Source organism: Sander vitreus, chromosome 3 (genome assembly GCF_031162955.1).
Source record: "Sander vitreus isolate 19-12246 chromosome 3, sanVit1, whole genome shotgun sequence".
Taxonomy (NCBI): Eukaryota; Metazoa; Chordata; class Actinopteri; order Perciformes; family Percidae; genus Sander; species Sander vitreus.
Window position 1 is genome coordinate 31,791,509 of NC_135857.1, and position 26,441 is coordinate 31,817,949.

The 26,441-nt window shown below is 40.7% G+C and overlaps 1 protein-coding gene across 2 annotated transcripts in view; it reads left to right on the forward strand.

Moving 5' to 3' along the window:
- The window catches only part of mark4b (MAP/microtubule affinity-regulating kinase 4b), a 67,252-nt gene that overhangs the window by 33,913 nt on the left and 6,898 nt on the right, over positions 1 to 26,441 (forward strand). The window contains exons 4-16 of one of the 2 annotated variants that reach the window (XM_078247001.1): positions 7,745 to 7,793; positions 7,876 to 7,941; positions 9,406 to 9,476; positions 10,031 to 10,087; positions 10,259 to 10,495; positions 11,567 to 11,686; positions 11,771 to 11,870; positions 12,661 to 12,770; positions 13,143 to 13,335; positions 13,459 to 13,679; positions 14,169 to 14,272; positions 19,185 to 19,463; positions 20,996 to 21,078. In XM_078247001.1, coding sequence (XP_078103127.1) covers positions 7,745 to 7,793; positions 7,876 to 7,941; positions 9,406 to 9,476; positions 10,031 to 10,087; positions 10,259 to 10,495; positions 11,567 to 11,686; positions 11,771 to 11,870; positions 12,661 to 12,770; positions 13,143 to 13,335; positions 13,459 to 13,679; positions 14,169 to 14,272; positions 19,185 to 19,463; positions 20,996 to 21,078 — 1,690 coding nt within the window. The remainder of the gene's footprint in view (positions 1 to 7,744; positions 7,794 to 7,875; positions 7,942 to 9,405; positions 9,477 to 10,030; positions 10,088 to 10,258; positions 10,496 to 11,566; positions 11,687 to 11,770; positions 11,871 to 12,660; positions 12,771 to 13,142; positions 13,336 to 13,458; positions 13,680 to 14,168; positions 14,273 to 19,184; positions 19,464 to 20,995; positions 21,079 to 26,441) is intronic. The other variant, XM_078247000.1, reaches the window with a different exon arrangement.

Sequence of the window (26,441 nt, forward strand, 5' to 3'; positions counted from 1 at the left end):
GGCCTCGGGGGAGACCCAGGACTAGGTGGAGGGATTATATCTCTAACCTGGCCTGGGAACGCCTCGGGATCCCCCAGTCGGAGCTGGTTAATGTGGCCCGGGAAAGGGAAGTTTGGGGTCCCCTGCTGGAGCTGCTACCCCCGCGACCCGACCCCGGATAAGCGGATGAAGATGGATGGATGTCTGCCAATGCTGAGCAATTTTCCAAATTGCAAAGCTGCACAATCTGTAAATGGTTTATTCTTGTTTACGAGCTGCCTTTGGGTGTTCATTTGCAAAGGTGTTTATAAGCAGAGTTGGAAATCCTGATGTCAGATTGTCCTATTCACACCTGAACGCAGCAAAAGAGTTCCAGACATTAGAAAGTGCATGAAAACCGATTTGTTTTCTGAATCTCAATTGAATCTTTTTGGGAATACCTTACCTAAAATATGCTGTTGTCCTGTTTCATATCTTAAAACTTTACAGCTGTAATAGCAACATACTGTACAGGACCATGTGTGTTTTTAATTCACTCTTCCCTGCCATGTGTGTTGTTGGGTAATCTGCCAGACTATGGAGGGCCCCATCAAAAGCCCGGTGTTACTTTGAGAACAGTAGAATTTTGTGGGCAGCCATCCAATGTTGTGTATGTGCACAAAAGTAAAGCGTATGTGTGTGCATGCAGGACAATGTTTGGGCCACCATCTAATGCTGTGAAGTGTGTTTTTGTCCCTCACCCAGGCCCCCTCAGCCAGGAGCTGAATTCCAGACAGGCAAACAAAAGGAACGGTCGGGTGGGGTGGGGGTGCTGTTATTGAGGCCTTGGCACAGGAGCAGGGACCCTGAGAAAGACAAGATATAGAGCAGAACCAAAAAGAACAGACAGTGTGTCTGTGTGTCTGTATGTCTGTGTATATGATAACAGGCGGATAGACTCACAGCCCGTCACGGTCTCTGCTCTGCCTTTGTATGGACGTGTAATGCCATTATCTGCATTGCTATTGTATGCAGCATATTGTCCCTGTGTGGGTGTCTGTGCATAATTATCTTGTTGCTGCTGTATGCATTGTTGTTATTGTGCCAGTGTGTAAAGGGAATAATTAGACAATAAAGGGACAAGAGGGCGGACAGAGCCAAAACAGAAGGTTTTCCCACAAGCTCATCTTCAAAGCAACAGTAAATGGAACAGCCGAAGAAGAGAAGTATGATGCCCTGCCTTTGGTCTTCTTCTTCTTATGATCTGAAAACAAACAGCCAGCTATATGAGGTCTGAATTAAACTCCAGCTTCTCTTCATTAAGGATTCAGCTCCTCTCATCGGCCAGCCTGGGAGCTCCAATTACTTCTGTACATTACAGGAATGGAGGTATTTTGGGGGGGTTGTTATAGTGGGCGTTTTATTTATTAACGTAAAAGGGCAGCTCTCCCAGCAACAGGAAACAAAGGGAGAAACCAGGTCAAAAGTCTATTCAAATGTTCCCCAGCGGCAATAAAAAGCGCAAAGTCGAATCCTTGAGTAATGTTGCTCTAATGTTGAGTGCCCCAAAACATTCGGCAGGAAACTGACAGTTTGGTTCATTACTGTTTGCCTTTATTGAAGGTGCTCATAGACCTGTAGAAATTCCCTCAGATCTGTGTTTAGATACACATGTCTGAAATGTCTCAGCAGAAGTAAAGGAGTGGCCTGTTTCATGATTTGGTCATAAACAACAGAGTCTCTTGCTGTTACTTGAATTTGTCTGGCGATTTCAGCATGAGCCCTTACCAACAGAAGTTCCCAAATCTTGTCGTCTCTACAGTTAGACATATTCGTTGCCGTCTTTGTGTAAATGACCCTTCTCTTTCACCCTCGAAGTTAGTTTTCTTCCAGCTTTGTGCCAGCCGCATGATAGAAACGTCATCAACACGCTCACTCGCTCGCTGTGAATTCTCCGGACAATGACCTGCTCTCTTTACATGGGCTCAGTCGAACATTACATGTGCATGTGTGAATTTCCATGACCTGTTTAATCATACCAGAACCACACACAACGCAGCTACATTGCCAACTTTTTTTCAACGACGTTCAGGAACACCAATGATGATGAGCTGGCTTTGATTGAGCTGTGCCTTGCTGAAGAGCACCATGCCAGTAGTTTAAATGAAGAGGACTTGTACCTTGAAGGCTAGTCAGTAATGGTCTGTTTCATTCAGAGTTTACAGACACTAACACACACACACACACACACACACACACACACACACACACACATTAACACACACATTAACACACACATTAACACAAACATTAACACAAGCACACACACACACACACACACACACACACACACACACACACATTAGCACACACAAACAGAGGGTTATTCACAAGAGGCACTCTGACGTTGGAGTAGGGAGAGGCCTGTGTGTTCATCTGTCCCTCTCGTTCTCTACTTCTTCTCACTCTCTTCCCCCTTATTTCTCTGAGTGTCTCTGGTCCCATGATTGGCTGTGGCGGATAAGAGGAAGTGTAGACAACTGCAGTGTTTTAGACTGTGTTGTGCAGTAGAGATGTGACAGGGCTGGCCATTTAAATATGTCAGCTAGACAAGCATTATCAATTCCTCATTTCTCCATTTCAACATCACCATTCTCTCTCTCTCTCTCTCTCTCGTTATGTGTTTGCGTGAGTGTACTTAAAGGAAAAATACAGATACACAGCCTGGATAAACAGGTCAAAGGGCGACAGACTGGCAGACTAGACACATGAATCAAACCCACGCAGCACTGCTCTCAAAGCGAGAAAGAGCAAAGGGGCAAAAAACTCAGTCGTCAGTCATTAAGTTGCTTTGTGGTAGAAAAGCAGTGAGAGCTTTGACTTAGCAGTTGATTAATAATTCCTGGCATGGACAGAGACACAGAGAGGATGTAAACGCTCAGAAGTTGATTAATTCTGCCTGTAAAGAGGGAAGAAGAAGATGAACGGAGGAAAAGTGAAGGATGCTGGATAATAATACACCACGATCAAATATTGAAATATTGTCTGGAACTGAGACAAGGGCTAGTAAATATTTGTATTTTGTACAGAAGAGAATTGAAAGCATATCTTTTTTTATTTTGATTGTTTTCTTTCCACTAGACTGAAGTAAGCCATGTTATGGAAGCAACATAGCCCAAAATCTCAAAATTGACCAGTGCATGAATAAAACAATCTTTTGCCTGTAGTGTCTCGCCTTCATCCATAAAAATCAACATTTTATCACATGAGGACTCCACATGGCGGCAGCTGTGTGTGTGTCTTTGTGTTCAGCTCTTTCCATGTGCTTGTCGTTCCATGACTTCCCACAATCCCCTGGGAAGCAGGAGATTCAGGCCCAGGGATTAATACCTGGGTTGGCATGGCAACTGTGATGCGGGGTTATTGCCATGGCAGATAACCAGAAAGAAAGGGGGAACATAAGAGAGTGAAGTTGTTCTGTTGGATCAGTGGACAAATGCTGCATTCGGATGTGATGGGAAAAGTCAGGCCTTTTTTTTGCTTTTACCAAGGAATGTTTTTAATCTACAACATGTATGTAATAAGAAACCAAATGACTGCCCCACAGCACAACATTACAGCAGTATGAGCTGAGGATTGATTGGCGTGTTCAATCAATACCAGTGACTCAGCAATTTCCTGGTCAGCTGCTGAGGTTTCTGGTTCTCAAGTCTCTTTTCAGCCACACTCTGTTTTGGAGGAGAGGGAGAGGCGTAGCCGAAATTTCTTCTTAAAGCTCAGATGAACAGCTGATGCACCATGCACTTAATTCAATTGCGCACACACTCCCAGCGGACCTGTGGGGGTGTTTTATGACAGCTTCCCATTTTAAGAGCATTGAGTAGAAAAAAAACTGACAGAGAATAAGAAGAAGCAAACTAATGTTTATAACACATGACCAGACGGAGACTATTCCCTGTGGTTCTTATGTGTGAATGCTACAACAACACAACATTTTTCTTCTTCATATGAATTCACATCAAGGTTTTACAAATAACCGAGGGGATGTCAAATCACTGCAGCTCTGTATCCCTGCCTTTTTTTAATGAGGAGTTAATAGAAATCAGTATATGGGCGCAACTAATGATTATTCTGTCAATTCCTTCTTCTTTTAATTAAGGTCACAGCCTATTTAAATGGCTTGTTGGTTCCAACCAACAGTCCAAAACACAAACATTTTCAGTTTACAGTGATATAAAGCAGAGAACTTGAACAATTAATAGGTTATCGAAATTGGCAATTAATTTATAATAAAATATCTTGCAATAGTTCCTGTGTGGTAGTTGTTTGCTATTTAAATGTCTTGTGTCTTATCTTGGCACAAAATATGCATTTGACTGCACAGCATGGCCAAGTTAGTCGGTGAGTGTGTGCGTATGTTTTTGCTTGGGAGAACTAAACTGGTCTTTTTCTTCTGGGAATCTGTCTGAGATGATATCTGTGAAAACATGCACACACAGGCATACACACATCGCCTCGGGCAAAAAGTAAAGTTATGTCATCGTGAAAGTGTTGTCGCTTCACTGCAAGTAAGAAAATTCCTTGAACATGTGGCATGAAGGAAATTTGAATTTTGTTTCAAAAGAAGATTGATAAACAAATGAAAGAAACATATTTTCTCTGCTTCTGCTGTCTTTGACTGGTCCTACACAGCAGCTGTCTGATATGTCTATTACATGAATTAATTACATTCAGTATGAATATGAAGCAGGGTGTATATAAGTACTAGTCAGCCCTCTCTTAATGAGTAGGATAGACAGATCAAAGCATCTGTCTGTTGATCACATATGTACCACTGTAGTCTCTACTTTCCTAGTTACTGACATCTTCTGCTCTTTTTGGCTAATCTTTTTTGTACTTTTTGAATATTTAACAAAATAATATTCTGTATTGGTCTTTGTGTTTTTTTTTTTTTTTTTTTTTAAATCTAATGTTTTGGTTTTTTTGTTTAGTCTGTCTCTCATTGTTCTGTGTTATATATTTTAATTTCTTTCTACTTTTTCTACATTCATTTATATTTTTTGTGTGTGTAAAGCACTTTGTAACTGTTTTAAAAAGTGCTACATAAATACAACTTTACTTACTTACATGCATATGCACATGTGCATGCAATTAGCTTCAACTAAATACCTAGACAGTCACTGACACTGCAAGCAAGTGTCAGTCTATATAATGTGTCCCTCTGTCTTAAAGTGACTTCAACTTGCTTCACACATGGCAGCTCTTTTATCTAAAGCCTGGTGCATTCAGGAATGTAGTCAAATGACAATGCATCAAGCAGGGCTGTAGTACTCAAGTCTGGTCTTGGACTCGAGTCCGGACTCAAGACGGTTTTCCTACGGTCTCGGACTTGTCTCGGACTCGCTGGTATTTGGGCTTGTCTGGGTCTCTGCCACTGGTCTTGCCAAATATGACTTTTGGTCTCGACCGAGTCCAGGTGTCTTTTATTATGTTTATAATAATATTTGAGGGAAAGTGAAACACGGGCCACCTGATAATCACACACTAGATTTAGTTGAAACACTGTTTTTGCTTTTAGATCAACAAATAATAACCCCAAATGATTGTCTTGATACTACTTATACATGCATAAGACTTTTTTTTCTGTCCTGGACTCGGTCTTGACTTGGTCTCGACTAGTCCTGGTCTTGGACTTGTCTTGGACTTGACAAAGGTGGTTTAGACTACAGCCCTGGCATCAAGAGCCTGTTAACTCACATTTTAGTAAACTGTCTTTTTAGACCAACAAAAATCTTTGTATTTGTTTATCAGTTTGCCATGACCACTGATTTAAGGTCATCGATCAATCACCTTATCCATCTTATAATCACCATGAGTTGGTTGTAGTGATTGTCAAATAAGAAAGTGTAACCATAAGAACATGAAAGATGAGGATTGTATCTGGTTTTATTGTATAATAACAGAGAGAGAGTGATGCAGGGGGGGCTGTGTCTCCCAGGGCAGCAGCGTGCCGGCTACAAAAATGAAGGCATCGCTGCATTCCTGCTTTTGAATTTTCTCTCCTCTGTCTTTTTCTGTGCTCTCACATTTTTCACTTGTGTAATTTATTCCTAAATCATTTGAAACAAGGCAGGTTTGCTGGGAGATTTACAGAGCATTAAGTAACACTTCTAATCCAAAACAAAATGCTAATACACCTCAGTTTTACTTCTTGCTGTGTATTTTGCCCCTCCCGCTTTCATTCATATTGTTTTCTTGTCTTTTCCTCCCTCTACGCCCCTCATCTCCTGTGCATTGTTAATCTGCCTCATTTTCTATTTCAGTTTGAGTTTCCTGCAGATACAGAAATAGTCCTGACACACTCTGCTCTGCAACACACACACACACACACTTTGTTTTTTCTTATGTCTCCACATACACACTTGTTCCCCTCCAGGGTCCGAATGTCTCACTTTGACACTAATAACCAAACCAGTACAACTAATGATGGATGAATGACTACATTGCATTTGTTTAACACTTTACAGATACTGTATGCAGACCACGATTAACAGGTGTAGAGTTAGTTGGCAAAATCCCAAAACTTTAAAACATATATGTCAGCTTTAAAACCTATTTCAAGGGTCTTCTTCAAACTGACTTGATATTCCACCTGGTATTTCCTGTAATTTCTCTGATTTTTAATCATTTCTGTGGTGAAATGATGGTGTTTTTTTTTTGTTTTTTTTTACTGTATTTCCATCTGGTGTTAAAAACATATTATAACAGTTCACCAGCGTGGTCCACTGTGAGGATTCTAGCATGGCGCTTTCCCTCTGTAATCTTTTAAAGTTCACAGACGAATACATTACTGTAATTAGACACAGAGAGAGAGAGAGAGAGAGAGAGAGAGAGAGAGAGACCGAGTGGCAGGATGAGGCAGCAGTCTGGAGCTCAGTGATTGATAAGGGGCGGGGGCAGAGGGAGAGCACACCCAGGGGAGGGGGCCCCCGCTGTCAGCCTAGCACCAGTGAGACACTCCCTTGGGTGGCCCAGGTCTAGAGGTGGTCGGAAAGATGAGTGAGGGGAACAATGGCTCTATACACCAGCTGTGGATTGTATGAATTAGCTGAAGAACAATTCATTCGATGAATAAATGAGGAATAATTCAAATGTAAATGTGAGAAGGCCGACCTCCTTTTCCAAAGTCAGAAAACAAAGAAAAGAGCTTTTACTTTAAGACTCAGACTCAGATGTGTTTTTAATTCACAAAAGTACATTTAGTATTATTCTTTGTCTCTCCATATATTGATTGTAACCATGCATTTGGCATATTGTATACATTTCACGGTTCTTATGTGTACATAAATCACACAAAAACTCCAATCTATAACATACGATATGAAACACCTTCTACTGTATTTACTACATTTTGTTCTAGTAAAACCCTTGATTTTTATGGAATGAACACGAGTTTAACTTAACCATTTTAATTTTGAATTCTTCAGCATGGATCAACATCTTGATGTCGAGATAATGCTGCAATAATTATATATATATATTTTTTAATTTGTCCATATTGCCCGCTCTTCTAGTTACACGTCACGAAAATAACACAGGCAACTTTTCAATTCAAGCCATACAGCAGTTTACATTGCTGTTATCCTTTTGCTATTATGATAATTTAGTTTTTTGTAATTTAAAATATTTTAAGCAATGAGTGAATGTAGACCTTTGTGTAATCTTCTAATTGAGACATTACAAAAACAAATGGTGTCTGACGGTTCACTTTCTCTCTTTTTACCAGCTGTTTCGAGAGGTACGCATCATGAAAACTCTCAACCATCCCAACATAGGTGAGTTCCACTCCAGATAATTATCTTGTGTGTGTTTCCATGCTGGCCTTGGTGTTAACGCCTCGTCTTTTGTGTGTTACAGTGAAGCTGTTTGAGGTGATTGAGACTGAGAAGACTCTTTACCTGATTATGGAGTACGCAAGCGGAGGTGAGTGACATCCCCACCACCACCATCATGGCCAACTATTGAATGGTGCCAATTAGATAGATTTCTTTGACTGAGCTATACAGTACAGCCGATGAACTCATTAATTTAGGGTATAAAAGATTGAGTCCATTCCCTTTTCCCTCCATTTTCATTATTGCGATGTCGTGTCTCTCTCTGTGAAAAAGGCAAATCACTTTTCTTTACTTCTCTACTGTTTCCTCTACTTCCCCTTTGTTGTGCTCCTCTATTCATCTTGCTCTTTAACATTGTTCAACTGTTTCCCATGCACTTTTCTATTTTTGCAGCTTTTTGTTGTTCTTTCCTCTCTTCTTGTGATCCTTTAATCTCTCTCCGCTGCTCTTTCTGGATGTTGTGTGATCTCTTACTTCCAATACCTAATAAGGAGGCAGCAGTTCACCAGCCGACATGCTCTGTTCAACTCAACTTCAGCCTTTTTTCTTTTCTTTTTTTTTTTACTTTTTAGGATCTCTAAGGTCAAATGGTTGGCTGGAGTGCACACACAGACACACACACACACACACACACACACACACAATATATATATATGGAGACCTGCACACAAAAATAATTTGAAGTTTGTGGAATATGAATGCAATACCACAATACCAGGTTTGGAAATATCAGGATTGTTTTTTAATGTGTCATGTCATAAAAATATAACACAAGGTGTTACCACATACCCATATGCCCTTACTCATGTCACATTTAAGCCGCCTACATGTGATCCGCCGTAAAACTGCTGTGTGCTGGCTGTTCCATTGTTTTCCTATGCGAAGAGCGGTGGAGACAACTCGAAGGAAGCGCTATCTTTGGTATGGTGCACCGCTCGGAATTGCCACCTAGCGCTGCGCTCAAGATTCAAATTATTTCAACTTTGACATCATTGCCACTGACCTTACAAGGCGCAACAATGAAAGGAGGTAGCCAGAAGCAATGATGACGTGCACTGTACCTGCGAACCGTGCATTGTGTCTGAAGTGCTTGCACTATGCTCTGTGCCCTATTTCATGTTTTTTTGCATGTGTAGGTGGATTTATCCCAGGTTTCAACCCTTTACGGTATTGCTACATTTGCTCCTGTAATGCTCTAAAACATATTTGTGGAAGTTTGGCGCAAACCTGACTCTAAACTCATAAACACCAGAGTGAGACCAGAGATTTATAATACTTAAACACTCATCAACACATACTGAGGGAATAAACATTCTATTGCATATATCGTTTGCAAGGGTTGTTGTATGAGCTTGAGGGAGTGAAAATTTGCTGGGAAGTGGGCAGGGGTGTCGCAGCAAAGACACAGTGCTGAGCATTGATGTATGCAAAAAGAATGAGAACCAAAACTGTTAATAAGGACAACCTAGTCACTGGTGACAGTTCTATGTGACTATTAAGCAACTTCCATGCTTGCCTGAACTACAGTCTTGCTCTCTTTTTTCCCCTCCAGGCGAAGTGTTTGACTACCTCGTGGCTCATGGCAGAATGAAGGAGAAAGAGGCCAGAGCCAAGTTCAGACAGGTCCGTTAAGCGTCATTCCTTACCTCACTCGTCTTTCTGTCTGTCTGTCTGTCTGTCAATATTAGCTGCCATGTGGTCAAATGTTGACATATGACAGCCAGCTATTCCTTGTGGTTGGAAAACTGAGCATAACAAAAGTCTGGACTGATTAAGAAGAGAGGAAGAGGACATACTGTATTAATTAATCTTGTCAACGTTACAACAGCTAAAATCTATACTTATCTATACTTAAACTATACGATACATCAGAGTCAGAGTTGATGTGACTTATTGCTTATAGTCCTTGCTTTGCTTGTAACTGGGCAGTGCAGAAATGAAGAAATGCAGTACATTTTTCCACTGTGGTTCAGACCAAATAAAACAAACCGTAGGTGTGATTGCACAGAAAGAAAGTCCGTCATCTGCTTTTTGTTCATGATGTTGAGTTACATTGTTGGTCAAGGAGGGCGTGTGAATGTGTGACTGGAGCTCCTAGTTTAGCTTCTGTTTACATGTTAAGTACAAACATTAAGTGCAATTACCATCATATTATTGTCTTCTTTTTCTCTCTTCAGATTGTCTCAGCTGTGCACTACTGTCATCTGAAGAACATCGTTCACAGAGACTTGAAGGTGATTACACAATGTTACAAGAAAAAAAATGAAAAAGGGTTTAAGAACCTTCTTCAGATAACCAGATATCTGTGAAAGTCTCTGTCTCAATCATTATCACATTAAACAGACTGTATGCACTCAGCTTTTCAGTAACAATACTTGATTATAGATATTTTTCTGTTTGTGCAGGCGGAGAACCTGCTATTAGACGCCGACTCCAACATCAAAATAGCCGACTTTGGCTTCAGTAACGAGTTCACTGCGGGCAGTAAGCTGGACACGTTCTGCGGCTCCCCGCCCTATGCCGCCCCAGAGCTCTTCCAGGGGAAGAAGTACGACGGTCCAGAGGTGGACATCTGGAGCCTGGGTGTCATCTTGTACACACTGGTCAGTGGGTCCTTGCCCTTTGACGGACAGAACCTAAAGGTGGGTGATGTGGAGGCTGTTTTGGTCCAGTATAAATGTCATTTGAGGAGACAGAAAGCTGGCGTACTGCAGTTAGAACATGGGGTGCAGTGCGCAATAACTATGTGTGTGCTTTGTTGTTTTCCTTCACTTATTATTGGTATTATGTAGAAGAAAAAGAATGTCCCATAGAGACATTTATTATAAGTTCATTTTTAGATACAATCACCTGTCACTGCACTTTGCTTTTGAAGGCCAGAACACTGGGTGGTGTAAAATGCCAGATAAAAGTAGTTCTTATGACTTCTGTTAAAACAGCATGCTAGTAATATCTAAACCCTTTTCTCATTTTGCTAAAACACCTGTAGCACATTGCACATTGTCCTCCACAATGCAAACTGGTTTTAATCTTTCTCCTCTCAGGGTTTTGCAACATGGTTAAAATCAGTATTAGGATAATCAGTATAGATAGCAAGTGATTCCACATTTGAAAACAATGAAATTGCTGTTAGTCATATTGAACTTCACATTAATAATAGCATGATATCAAATTAGGAAATTTCAAATGATCCTTTACATTTTTTCTTATTGAATGTGTTTAAAGTGACCTTGTGGAGTTTTCTTGTAAATAAAGAAAAGTCATACATGCATTTATAATGCTTTCCAAGACGTTTGTATCCTTGAGGCCTAACAAATGTGATGAATGCATTTCTTTCCTCAAAAAACACTTTTGCAAAGCCGATTTTTAAATCCTGCATTGTTAACATCAATGTTTACTAGCCTTCAGTCTTCTTCTTCACTGCCTTTGTTGGCACATTGCAGCATATCTTCGCACATTGCCACCACCTGTCAGTCACTGGAAACCATTGGCAGGAACGTGTGCACGTACCCTAGAAAAACTAAACGGGGCCCACTCGTAGAAAAACGGCTCCACTAGAGGTCAAAAGTGAACATTTTAATCACATGCACGTGCATTACAATATCACATAATAAAATAAACAGTATTTAAATGTTGCCTAGTCCCGATCTTTTATAGATTCAATGTCCCTGTAGCGGAAAATGATTGTGTTTATCAATATGTTTTGCGTTCAGGAGCTGCGGGAGCGTGTTTTGAGGGGGAAATATCGTGTGCCCTTCTACATGTCTACAGACTGCGAGGGAATCCTGCGCCGCTTCCTGGTCCTCAACCCTGCCAAGCGCTGCTCGCTGGACGTGAGGAGGAAACATACATACAGCAAGTTCAGATTGACCACATTAGTGTCTAAATATTGAGCTCTCCTTCTCTTTCCTCACCAGCAAATAATGAAAGATAAGTGGATAAATATCGGCTATGATGGCGAGGATCTGAAGCCCCACACAGAGCCTGTGGAGGACTTAAACAATGCCAGCCGCATTGGTGAGAAACATTCATTTATTTGCCTAATCATTGATCACACAATTGCCTGGCGTTGAGTTGGATTGTGTGGCAGGTTACTGTAACAGTAAACAAAAATATTCAGTGAGGGTAAGCTGGGAACATCTGGCTGAGGCCCCTGTCCACAGAGTCTTCAACTGCCATCTCTGGAGGGTTGCTATTTTTGTATTTTTTTGGGGCGGTTGGGGACATGGAATCTGATTGGGTCATGTTCAAAGCCTCCAGTACAGAAGTGTCTGTCTGTAGTTGTGGCTGCAAAGTCATCAGTGTCAAAGTCATGATGGCTCGATGGTGTTTTAAGCCCCCAACGTCGACTTCAAGGCAGCACTGCGACCAATGACTTCAAGGCACCTAACCTTAACCCTAACCATTGCCTAATCCTAGTGCCTTCCAGGCAGCGCTGCCTGGAAGACGACATTGGGGGCTTAAAACACCAAACACTGTCATGATGACTTTTGGTTGGTTAAAGAAGTTCTGGTGCACTGTTCAACCTCCCAGGGAAAGCTTATGCCTGAGATCTCTTATTGCATCACTCAAAGCTTCCTCTACATGAATGTCCTATGGGACAGCATCATTTAGAATCATAAAAGTTTAAGATGACCTAAATAGTGCTCCACACATTTTCTACTAGCACTGAAGGTTCACACCAAGCAGAGCACTCAGGTTGAACCTTTCATAATTGTACACGTCAACCTGCATGATTCCTGTGTAGCTTCTCACTTTCTGTGGAACTTTAATTACAATGTTTGTAATTTCATTTGTCTCGTTCCAGATGTGATGGTTGGGATGGGCTTCACCAGAGATGAGATCAGAGATTCACTGTCTAGTCAGAAGTACAATGAGGTCACCGCCACCTACCTGCTGCTGGGACGCAAGAATGAGGTGAGTGTATCAGCTGTTTGTTTGTTTTTTCGCAGCTTTCTTTATATTTAGGTGGAATATGAGTTAATGGTTTATGCATTTAATTGACAGCGTATATCATAACTTTTGCCAGATAAGCTCATATACTAAATCAAATATCACAAAATTAGGAAATACCACAGAATGGGGATCAGATTTAGGATGGACAGGGTGTCATCAACAGTTCATATTGCAAATTTGGGGTTTCATTGTACTAGACTAACATGGTCTTGTTTATAGCCCTGGGTTGAATAGAAGAGAAGCTGTAAGCAGCGTAATCAATGTTTGTCTCCAGCCATTTTGTAGGTTACATTTTTTTATTTTTTTTTCTGTGTCTGTGTGTCCGTCTCTCAGACGGAGGGCAGTGAGTCTCGGTCAGCTAGCAGTCTGAGTCTAGCTCGAGTCCGACCCGGCACCCTCACCAACGGAACCAGCAAACACCCCACATCGTCCTCCTCCGCCTCCGCTGCAACTTCTTCTTCCTCTGGCCACAAGGCGCAGCGCAGCGCCTCCACTTACCACCGCCAGAGACGACACTCTGACTTCTGTAAGGCTAAATGGCGAGATCATTGACGTTTTGTGATAAGTTAGAGTTGGTTTAATAAATTCTCAAATGTTGAAAGGGCTACAGAAATCTACCTCACTGAGAACTTTGTATCCTATCTCTCAGGTGGTCCAGCGCTTCCAGGTTCGACAAACCCTAAGCGGAGTCCCAGTGGTGTAGGCGAAGGTCCAGGCCTGAAGGAGGAGCGGCTGTCAAGCCGCAAGCCGAGCACCAGTACCGTTGGCTCTCGTAGCATCCCTACCCCCTCCAGTCCCATGGTTAGCTCTGCTCATAACCCAAATAAGGCAGAGATACCTGACCGGCGCAAGGAAGTTACTGCAACCACAGTAAGGCCAAAATGATATTTTGTGGGTGTGATGAATCATCCAGATTCAGACATCTGTCACCTTTAATCCGTTATCAATAGAACAGGTACAGATGGCAGAATCCTCAATCTAATCCTAATCCCATTTACTCAGATTAGACTACACTGACACAGATATAGAGACTGCAACGTCCTTCACAAATTAGAGAAGAGTTTAACTATACAACACTTGCAAACATAGATGAATAACAAACTGTAGATTGACGCAGCAGGAAGAATATGGAGGTAACGGTTGTTCAATAAGATAATGAGTGAGTCAGTCTAGGGAATTTAAAGAGTTGAAGACAGCAGCCAGATTAACCTGAGATTAACTCTTTAATGTTCTGTATGGGAGATACAGGCAGAACACATGACTGTCTGAGGTCAAACAGTCAAGAGAAGTATTTTTAATTTAGGGCTTTTCAAATAGTGTGACGTAAATTATCAGACATAATAAATGTTTTTTCTCCAGAATAACGTCCCTGCCAGTGCCATGACTCGAAGAAACACGTATGTGTGTACAGACCGATCCAGCACTGATAGACACACACTGCTGCAAAATGGCAAGGAAAACAGGTGAGAGGAGCTGTATATGTAATGTAAAAGATAAGCAAAGTGCCCTCACAGCTAAAAGTGTGGACATTTTGGTAATTCTTCATTTTTTGATAGGACTCTTTTTTTTCATTTTTTTTTTCAAATGCAACATGAGGTAGAGCTGGGCGATATGGAGAAAATCAAATATCACAATATTTTTGACCAAATACGTCGTTGTACATGTTGCAGCGATATTGTAGGGTTGACTATTGGTGCTTTCACAAAATATTAACACAATGAGAGTTTTGATTAATAATCACCAATAATGTTTATACAATGACTAAGTGGGTAAAGGCAAATAATAAAGCAGCTAGTAAGTCTGGTAAATTCTGAAAATTACATCACTTTACTGTAATGCAGTCTTTAAAACCAGGAAAAGACAATACTCCTATATCTATGTTGATATAATATCGATATATTGTCCAGCCCTAACAAAAGACAGCGTTTTTCTTGCTTTATTTGTGGAATTTTGGACCACAGCCAACGGTCATGAAGCACATATGTATAAACAAATAAAAAGTGATACTGAAGGTTTCAGCATCACCACAAGTGATAGCGCCAGTTCAAACAGCCAAGAGCAAACTGGGGGTCTGTTTTGACTTTGTGCCAGCTCTAAATTTAACCATATCTTGTATCCAAACTCCCTTAAGGACCTCCAAGAGTTGAGATTAGGTTTAGGATTTAGGTTTGGGTTAGGAAAAAGATTGTGTCAACTTGAATTGCCCTATTGTATTTTATTTAACCCAATCTAGGAAACACATTTATTACATATTCATAATAAAGACAGTGTGAAAGGATGTTGTAAAGACTGGATCCACTGGTATAGTACAGCTCGTCTCTTTCTGCACAGAGCTTAGAGAGTGTTTGGCCCAGAGTGTTTGTCTCACATACATTTTGTCTCTTCTAGAGAGGATAAAGGGTTGAGAGTGTGCATGAGTGGGTTCATCTTTGCGTGTGTTTATGTACCCAATATGAACTGTCTGTTGTGACAGATGGTTGTCTGCTTGGCAGTGTCCGAGGATGGCATCCACAGTCTCTTCTCTCTCCCTCTCTCACTATCTCACTTTCATTCTGGCTGACCTGTTTTCCATCCCTCTTTCTCTTTCTCACTCACTCTGTAATGTTGCCTCTCTGAGGAAGAGCCAGAAGGTTCCTGGCTGTCGTTTGACCTCCAGTAGAAAATGTTCCTGCACAGATTGGGGGGGGGGGGGATCTGGGCAGGTCAGCCAGAGGGTTTAACAAATTATCAAATGGATAAGAGACCGTTGAAGAGTTTTCAAGAATTCATTGAAAGCAGCTAAGAAAAACATGGAGTCATGAGTGAATGTACAAATATATTATTTTTTAAGCTTTGTGTTAAAACTGCACAAAAGCATAGAACATTGTTGAAAATGAGTCAATAAACTGCACAAACATGGTCATGTTGACCAACCATGATGCTTCATTAGATACCAAAGAAAGCTCAAACAGTGTTCTCGATGGAGCGCTGACTCACTGGTGTTTTAGAGTCAGTTTGTGTTTCGCCCCTCCGTTTTGATTTGACGTCACACCCAACACTATTACATTCAGGCATTACACCGAGTCACCTTTGCTGCTCCATTTTGTGATTTAACAGGTGGTGGTGAGGGACAGGTCAAAAGAAGACAGGATGAGAAAAAGAGTGGGTAGGAAAGGGGAACTGAGCAGGAGAGAGCAGCAGGGTGAAGTGAGGACTGGCATTGTGCCAACATAACCCTCCATTTGCCTCAGAGGCCTTGTCAATGTGATGCCATGCCAGAGTGGATGATGGGACAAACACGTGCATCGACACAAACACGCAGTCGCATTTAGTTAAAGGTACACAAGAAACACAAAACACTGATTATGTACATGACAGCGTGTGTGAGACCATAGTTAAACACATTTGTTTGTATAAAACATACAGGTGTATCAAACACACGTTCCAGTGTATACTACATTATACACACACAGACAATAATCTACGATGACACTAGAAGATAAATGACATCATGCCAAGACAAATAAGATTGCAAATAAGATAACGCATCGTAAAGCACAGTTTGATGTAGACAAACAGGCCTGATGTCCAAGGGCCAAATATCCTGCTGAGGTACTTTTACTAACTAACTAAAGTGTACTTGACTTCAAGTTATTTTTTATGTAAATACTGTTGAACTCTGAAATCCATGTAATTTAACATATTCAATGATAATAAGCCTAATAATATAGCTAGAAATAATTAAAAACGTTTGAACCATCTTCAGCACAGGTGTACAAAGGACTGGCTGATTTAGGGCCCTATCTGGTACCCAGCGCAGCGCAAAGTCCGACGCAAGTGTCTTTGCTAGTTTAAGACCGACACAGTTGTCAATTTCCCGTCCAGCGCCCGCGTCGTTTTAAATAGCAAATGCAACTGTGCCCATGGGCGTGCTGGTCTTACAGGGAGGTGTGTTCAGGTGCATTCTTGGCGTATTGCTATCTTGAGGCAGTGGGAAGTTATCGCGCTGTTGACCAACAAAAACCTGGTCTAAAGTCAATAACGCAGCATTTCATTGTTATATTAACCGCAAATTAGTGAAATGCGCCTAGGCTTATGCACAGTGCATGCACACTATGCTTGTTACACACACAGGGATGCACAGCGGCACACACACATGCTAAAGATTACAAATAAAAATATTACGGTGCAAATCCACCACCATAATAGCAATGCGCCAAGGTCCAAACGCGCCTGGCTTTTAAAGGGAATGGGAGATGATCTCTGATTGGTTTATTGCATCTTACGCCCAAAACACACTCATGAATTAATGAAGACACTAAGTACAACCCTTTTGAACCATGCGCCCGGCGCACGGACCCTTTTTTCCGCCGTCAAACTAGCAAAAGTGGATTTGGACACGCCCTAAACGCACCTGCGCCAGGCGCTTCACGCCATGCACTTAGATCGTTAAAATAGGGCCCTTAATCTAAAAGTGTCATTCCTGATGATAGTCTCAACCCTCTTTACTGTCATGTAAATGATTTATACTCATAACTTTTATAAGCATCGTGCTGCAACGGAGAAGAAAAAAAAATAACAGTATATATGTAAAACGGAAATCTCAGGTGTTGACTGTAAAAGGGAGTCCACTTTTCTTCCCCACTTTTGCACCAACTCTACCTCTCTTAATCCTTGTCTCCACGCACCATTTTTTTCAGGCTTCATCTCTCAAGCCTCTCCACCCTTCTCTTCTCTTTTCCTCTCCTCCCTCCATCCCTGGTGTGCACCCCCTGCAGTTAGCTGCAGTAGGCATATAGTTCACATTGATGTTAAACGATTTTGCTCTGCAACGGCTGCGCTTCAACGTAATTCGTTTAATGGTTCTGCCCCACTTGAACCTTGTGTGCCAGTGTTATCTAGAGCGTTATGTAAAGCAGCCTCAGGCCACCAGCCAGCCAGAGAATCAGAGGTGGAGAGGTGTGTGTGTGTGTGTGTGTGTGTGTGTGTGTGTGTGTGTGTGTGTGTGTGTGTGTGTGTGTGTGTGTGTGTGTGTGTGTGTGTGTGTGTGTGTGTGTGTGTGTGTGTGTGTGTGTGTGTGTGTGTGTGTGTGTCAAAGGGTAAGGGAATTGAGAGCATTTTGGGTCCACTCAGAGATTAGGAAAAACTGTTGGTCATGATGTGAAGAGCAGCTGGCTCTCTCACTCTTGTTACAGTTCCTTTCCGTAGTATTCATTCTTCTTGAAAAGTCTGGCAAAAAGTCTTATATTACCTCAGTTTAAGGCTATACAAGTATTACAAATGCACTTGTAATCATAAAACACAATTCTTTACACACATGCAAATGTTTGTGGTCCAAAAAGTAAACAAAACTAAAGTCATGTGACCAAATATATATATATATATATACCACGTGACGCATTCGTCCAATCAGCTGCCATGGGTTGCGTTCGTCATGCTCATCCCCCTCATCGTTTATATACTGTCTATGGTCGTTTACCTGGCACTACGGCAGTAAGTGGTTAGTGCACATTAACACTGTGGTTCGTGTACTGGCGAACCGTGCGATGCACACACACTCCGAACCGAGACGTGAACGGAGCGGTTTTTTCATGAACCGTACCACCCCTTTATTTATTTATATATATATATATATATATATATATATATATATATATATATATATATATATATATATATATATATATATATATATATATATATATATTTCAGATCCTGCCTTCCATTATTTAGGGGCATATTGAAGAGGCATGTTTAACCAGAAATACAGTATATAATACTGGCTTTTCTATCTGTGGTAGTACAGTAAACCTTAATTCACTTGGTATACTGTGAACATTTTTTAACAAACGTAACATAAATTTGCCTCAAAAGGTTGGTACTATTATTACTATTGCCAGCAAATCCAATGAAAAGACAAAAAAACAAGGGTTGATCCTAACAGGTATTGTATGTGTATCCGAAGCCTGATATTTCTCCTTCTTTACAATAAACATGGGCACTGTATTTTGAGTCAATGTGGGATTTACTCAATACACTGTCCTGGTGCTGTAAATACTCACTAGCATGCCAAATGTGTATTTATATGCAGTTTGTTCCTGTTTAAGTAATACTGATTTGAACAGTTACTGCATTTCTGTGATGACAATGTAAATTTACAAAATGTAAAGTTACCTGCCAGCATGTTTTTAATTATATTTAAACTGAAAAGACCTCTGCCTAGATGTTTAGAAAAACATATTACAAATTATATAAAGATATTGAATACTTTGGAAATTAGCAGGAGGTCCTATAATGTAACATGTATGTGATTCCTGCACAGTTCTTGCACTTGCAAATTGAAATGATCTTGATTGCGTTTATCCTCTCTTGGTTTTTCTCCTCCTCTCCCTCCAGTTCCATATCCCATCGCCTGCCCCCCGCCTCCCCTTCAACCCACAGCATCGCTGGTGCTTCTGGGACCTCCTCTGCGTCCTCCACGCCCTCCTCCCGCCTCTCCAGGGGATCCACTGTGAGGAGCACTTTCCATGGAGGGCAGATCAGAGACCGTCGTCCTCCATCCCATGCTCCCCCAGCTTCCCCAACGCCGTCTCATGATGCCAGCCCGCTGCCCCACGCCAGGACCCGGGCCACGACCAACCTGCTAAGCAAACTCACCTCCAAGTTGACCCGCAGGTAAGGGGAGAAGCCAGGAGAGGGAGAAGGGAATGAAAGGATATAAGGTTAAAAAAAGGATGAGGTTTACTTTTGTTTAGAGGCGTGAGTGTGACTATACAGTAGGTAAAACAGGAAGAGAGAGAACGATAACTCAAGAAACAAATTAACCTTTTTTTTGCTCATTCAGACATTTCCAAGTATTTTTAAGGGTTGTATGTTTTTGATGATTACTGCTAACCATCCAAATGTGGTGAAGTGATAGCAGACTGCCTGTAAAAGCCTGTATGTTTACAGGCTTGTAACTGGACAGCTGTTTTGCTAGAAACCTGTACATGATGATCAATTAGCTAACCTTGCTGACTCTCTTGACCGTCTCTTTCTTAACCAGCACTAACCTACCAGCCTTTCTTCTCTAATGATAAAGCTTCACAGGCTTCAGACCTGGGTCTAATAGTGTTTCAGCATTAATACTTCTGTTTGTTTTACTTGTTTAAACTAGATGCCTGTGTTTCTTTTCAATTAAACACCTGCCAAAAGCTGTGGGATTTCTGCCAATTACATTTTCTATTGAAAATGGGTCTGACTCTTCCCACGGGAAACAACATGTAGCCCTTATGAAATAGTAGATAAGATATTTGAAAAGACAAACCTTATTATTAACATTTAAAAAAAAAAAAAGTGTTCCTCTTCATGTTGTTTTTTTTTAGCAACACAGACAAACAAGACAGACAACTGCTGGTGTCGTTGACAGAACTCATTTATTTGGGGGGGTTTAGAATTAAGGATGGTAATTTCTGATCTTTAAATGTATCCATAGAGAGAGAAAAAAAGAGCAATGCCGAGTTCGTGAAAAAAAGAGTAGGCGAATCAGAGAGACGCAAAAAAATAAAATTTGACTTAATTTGGAACTAGGGAGCATATAGTTTACTGGAAGTCAATGGATAAAACATTTCATCCTGCAGAAGTGATGTCAACTGCTCGCCGCCACCAGTAATAAAAGGCCCAATCCCGTTGCAGCCTTTTATCTAAACTTGTTACATTTCTGCAGTTGGATATGTTCAATTCAAGAAAAAATGTAAAATCCAATTGTGTAACGTGCACTTTTCAGCTTCTGTCATCAACTGTTTTCCTGATGCAGTTAACCTCACCCAGGTGTGACTCTACGTTGGTACAAACAAACCTATTTGACCCAGGTCTGCTGCTCAGGTGGACATACTGTGTGTCTTTCACTGTCAGTTCTTCTCTGCTGCTTATTGTTGCTTTATCTGTTGGTTTGTTTGATTCTTTAACAACTTTTGCTTTTCCTTGCCAGTCACCTGCCAATCTTCTATCCTTCTTTTTTTCCTGAACTACAGTACATACAGTTTGATTTGTACTTCTCTGCCTCTTCTACCTGTGCTTCTTACTGTCTGTCATCTCTATATTGTCTTCCCCCTCACTTGCTTTCTCTTTTGTTCAATGTCTCTCTGACTTTCTGCTGTTAATTTTCCTTTTTTCCCATTCCTCTCATCTTCTCTTCATCTCCTTCTCTTCTTCCTCTCTCCTCCTAGGGTCACTCTTGACCCTTCTAAACGTCAGAGCTCAAACAAGTCCATGTCGGGCTGCACCCTCCCACAGGGGACAAAAACCGTTAGTAAGTCTTCCTTTCCCATGTTTTCTGGCTGCTTCTGTCTGTCTGACTGTCTGCCTGCTTGCCAGTGCCCTGTTATTCCCTTTACCCTTCATTCGCTGTCTGTCACAGGTTGGAGTTTATTTGTACAAACATTTATCTGAAGAGGAGCATCTCTACAGGCAGGAATTGAATTAGCGCTTGAGTTCAATTTAACCTGCGGTGCTCTGGCATCGAGAACCGTCCCTCTGTACTGACGTAAACTGGAAAACCTCTTTTCCTTTAAAAATACAAAGTTTATTTTCTTCTTTTTTTGTTACGTTTTCCACCGAGAAGAGACCAAGGCTTAAAGACAGTCTCTTGTTGGGCCGTTCTTTGCTATTGTCCATAATAACCTTTAACCATATTGTAATTCAATTGGTCTGAGAGAAAACTAGACTTCTGGTATGCTGTCTGGTATGATTATGAAACGTGTATTAAATTGCATTTTATGTGGTGTTAAAAAGGTCTTTAAAATATGAAATTGAAATGGGTGAGCACTGCTGAAACCCTGTCAAGGTTTTCTCATCACATTGATGCAAAAATCTTTTAAATTCTAATAATGCCAATTTGCCATGAATCAGTCATATTACAGTATGACCATATACTGCACATGTTGAACGGGTAGTTACCTCAGTATAAATAGATTACTATCGTCTTATGATATACAGTATATTGTCAATATGTCCACCCTGTTTGTAAAACTGACAACGGTGGGTTAGGGTTAGAAACTCCAGACTTCAAAGCATCTCTGTAGAAAAATAGAGGCTAAACTAAGGCTTCATTCTGACTGAGGACATTTAGGAGCCTCGCCTTGGAAGCTTAAGCTCTGGCACAGTTTAAACCCAGCTTATTCTGTGACCAAAATTCTTATCCAGCAAACTTGAGTTTCTAGGACTGCCGTCGAGGTTTGACTTAGTTTACAAGATTATTTCTTCCTGTAAAGCAGCTCTATCTCAAAACTGTATGTTTATGTGACTTAAAACTCAGCAGCTGCCTGCCTGAATGTCTCTGTCTGTCTGGACTGCTTGTGTCTCTGCTGGCTGGGCTTTATGCTGGAGCACTCACTAGAGGCTATAGGTGGCACAGCATCATTACCTGTTTCCAACAATAACACAACCGTTTTTTTTTGTTTTTTTTTCTGGGACAACAAGATTGTGAAGTTGGTTTATTGTTATAGTGATTTTTTTTTTTTTTTTTTAGATGTGAGCTTTTTGAATGTTAGCGTTGTCTGTTACTCACACACAACACACTCAGAGTCACACAACTCAATTTTGAGAATAAGCAACGCAATGAAGATGTGCGTGTGTGTGTCGCCAGGAGTATGTGAGTTTATTGCAACTCAACTGTACAAGTCTGAGTCATGTAATCAACACCATATGTTTGCTCATGCTGTTAACAAAACAGCAGGACTGTGGGATCTCTGTGAGCAGAGGATCCAGGACAGACAGGAAAAGGGGGGATGGTGCTTTATTTATGTTTCATGTAGGACAAAGGTAGGGGGAAAGAGGATGAAGAGAAGTGATAAAGAGAGAGAGACTCGCTGTCTTTGAGGTAAACTACTTCATTACTACTGGTAATGTAGTGTGCATTAGCATTACTGTTCTAATTGTTAGGGGTGAATATTTCTCATTACCGTGTATGATTGGCAATACAGAGACATCATGGCACAACTTTGACACATTTCCAGATATCCAGTTTGATTTAAAATGTTTCAGTGATCTAAAACCTTAGATCCTAAAACGTAGGTGTAGTTTTTGATGTTAGTCCTTCATAATCAAAGGGCAAAGGCTTCTTTCTAGAGCCAACTTTTTGCACCGACATAAAACAGTCTTACAAAGAGGAAAGCTGCGGTCAAAGAGGCGTGGAGACCAGTGCTTTATACCAGTATTAAGAGACATTGAATGCAATGTGCAACATTGTGTTTTGATTAAGTTCTTTTTATGCTGTTGCAGTCACAATGTCTGGTGATATCCACTGATAAATGTCACTTAAAGAAATTTAGAAAATTGATAACTGAAGTAGGAGTAGGTTGAAGGAATGCGAAGACCGCAGAAGGGTGAATAATAATACTTCATCATAAAATAATGTCTTTCTTTAGTGTCTAATTGATTTCTGGTGTCTAATCTGTCAATGAAAGGGTAACTACCGTTTTTTTCAACCCTATTTTCCTATGTTTTTGTGTCTAAGTGACTGATGGGAACAACAATCTTTGACACTGGTCCAGTATTAAGCGAGATTGCTGCAGTCGGCAGCAGCGAAACAGGCTACAATATAAGGCAAAAGTGCTCGTTTTGCCACTGACGGGCTCAGATTAATATTCTAAGTGTCTGACAAGATTATGGGAAGGATTTCTAAGGAGGTTGATCCCTTTTTTTTAAACATAAAAACATCTGCGAAATTGGATTCGCTAAACCCACCAGACTCTACATAATAAAACTATGAAAAGCCGTTTTGGGTCGTCTTTCTACATCATCATCACAACTCTAGTTTGGGTTGAAATAAACACATAGTTTATCGATTTACATGTAAAAATATGTTAGTATTTTTTTAAATGGAGTCTCATGGGTTTAGCGCAAGTGACCTCAGAGCTGTTTCTGGTTAAACAAAACCGTCTCAAAGAGGTTTTAAAAAGGTCTATCTCTGTAGGGATCCTTTCCATAATGTGTTAGAATAATAATCTGAGCCTTTTAGTGGACCAAACTGATGCTGAACATTTGCCCCATAGGGTCACATTGCAGCCCGGTCTGTGGCTGCTGGTTACAGCGTTCATGCTTAATACTGGACCAATTTCAAAGATTGTTGTTCATTCAGTTAAACATAAAAACATAGGAAAATAGGGTCCAGGTTGAAAAAAATGGTAGTTACCCTTTAATTCTTGATAAATGATTAATCGTTTTGTCTATAAAATGTCAGAAACGGTTTAAAAATGTCCATCGCAATTTGTTAAGAATTCAAGTATATACTGTATCTTGATGTCTTGTTTTGTCCGACCAATCCCAATACTATTTAGTTTACGATTGAAGGAGATGAAGGAAACCAAATAATCACATTTTAGAAGCTGGAATCACAGAATTTGGACATTTCTTTTCCTAAAAAATGACTCAAAACAAATAATTGATTATTAGAATTGCTGAATCTCTGTCGAGTCTAGTATATACTGTACATTACTCTCTTGAGATTTTCTCTCAACTGATTTGAGGTTAGATTACGCCTCTTGTTGTGATCACATAGACAACATTCACAGTGTAAATAGCAGAAATATTGTGGTAACAGTAAACCAGGTGAACTATGACTTTCAGTTTTATAATGGTAACAACATGATAGCAATACAAAGAAAACATAGGGGAGAAAACGGTTTGCACTCTTGAATGACCTGCCCTCAACATTTTAAAGTTTTAGTTGTAAAGATTCATGTCTGGGTTAAAAGAATTGAGTCTGCATTATTGTAGCTTTGAACCTGTGACATTAGGATTACACAGCATGTGTCGGAGTCCTCTACACGAGCTAAATGCTTGTAAGAAGCCTGCACCCGTCATCCTGACTGACCCAGCGTCACTGCCATTTTTAATCAGGATTAGTTATGCAACCAGGATTAATCCTTCTCTTAAACTGGGATCTTGCACAGCTCTCCCTCAAGATACTGGGATCTTGCACAGCTCTCCCTCAAGATACTGGGATCTTGCACAGCTCTCCCTCAAGATACAAGCCGATTGTCCTGTTTCACTGCTGCTAGCTTCTCTCACTCCCGACACTTTTTGCTCCTCTTTCTTTCACTCACTCACTCTCAATCCTTCATACTGATTGCACAATCTGGCACACATACTGCACAGTTTATACTAGGGTTTGGTATCATTTAAATAATAATACAAGTCCCCTTAAAGTGATACCAATATAGAGTACTTCATTTGATTTTCCTTATTTTTTTCTACTTCATTTGATACCCATCATGTGAATGGAAGCATCTTGGCACGCTGAACTGCAGACTCCGTCGAATACACCGGGCTCGACCTCACCACACTACAGACTGTAAGGGTTGTAGCTGCTGCAGTAGCGGGCCAATTACACGTGGTATTAAATTGAACAACGCTTGCGGTGATTGGCTGTGAGAAAAACATACAAAAAGTTGTTTTTTCTAGATCTGTGTACAAAAAGGATTGAATGCAGTGTTTTGATAATACATGGTACTGGGTTTATTTCAGTCGATACCTTTTAAAGTATTAAGTACCGATATCGAGTCCTAGATTATACACAGATAGTCCCTAATTCAATGCACAAGAGTATGTCTAGTCTGTCACTTCATACTCTTCATTCACAAAACAATTAGATTCCTAAATCCTAAATATAGTAAAGGTTGGACACTCCAGTCTCAAAACGTTGACATAATTACTGTTGAGTACAAAGATTTCAAAAGAATCGTACAGCTACCTGTTCTTTCAGCAACATAATGGTGTTAAGAGTCACGTGTTCCCAACAGAGTTGCTGGAATGAGGTCTAGTGTTCTTAAGCCATCAGGAATTACCTTCCAGATATCCTGCTGGATAATTATTTATATATAATCATTCATAAATGCTGAGGAGCAATCCAGTGTTTATCTGTGTGGATTAGCAGGGATCTATACATGACATTTCAGAGAGGTGACACATACAACATGTATTGAGATCTAAAGCACAGCCCTGCAATAGCTCCTCAGTCAGAGCCAGGGTTTCATTTTCAGTAAATAAAAAAACAAAAATCAAGTCTTACTGCTCGCTCCTCCAGGCCACCCCCAGTTCCTGGAATAGAAACAAGGTTGCCAGGTTGGTAGGGCATAGAAAATAGCAACAGGAGCCCCTGGTGGCCAACGGAGGGAAGTGCAGTATGCAGCCTTAAACTCAATAGTACCTGGCAGCCTGTTATGTCGTTTAGAAGATACTTTAACCCAAAGCACCGTACAGCAACCATGAGCTCATACATCCTGGATGTGTATGGCCCTTCCGTGTGGCATGTGCAATAATCTACTCTCTAAGTAAAAATTGCATAGCTACATATGAGTAGAAGATTAGACTTGTCAGTACAGAAAAATACTTCGCACATCTACAACATGAGACAGGTGCTTCGGAGGGGGACAAGCAGGTCAAAAGTAGAAGAAATATTTTATATAATCTTTGCAAGTTAGACTGTCTGGAAGTTGTCTTTGCTAAGATTAGACTTGTCACCATCGGCCTCAAGAAAGGACGAAAAAGGAAGAAGATCCCACATGATTTTGATATAGAACATAAGCTACACGTACATTCAATCAAACTTGAAAATGTAGGGAGGGATGGTAACAATAGTAGTGAATGAATACAGTAAAAGAAGAAATGTAA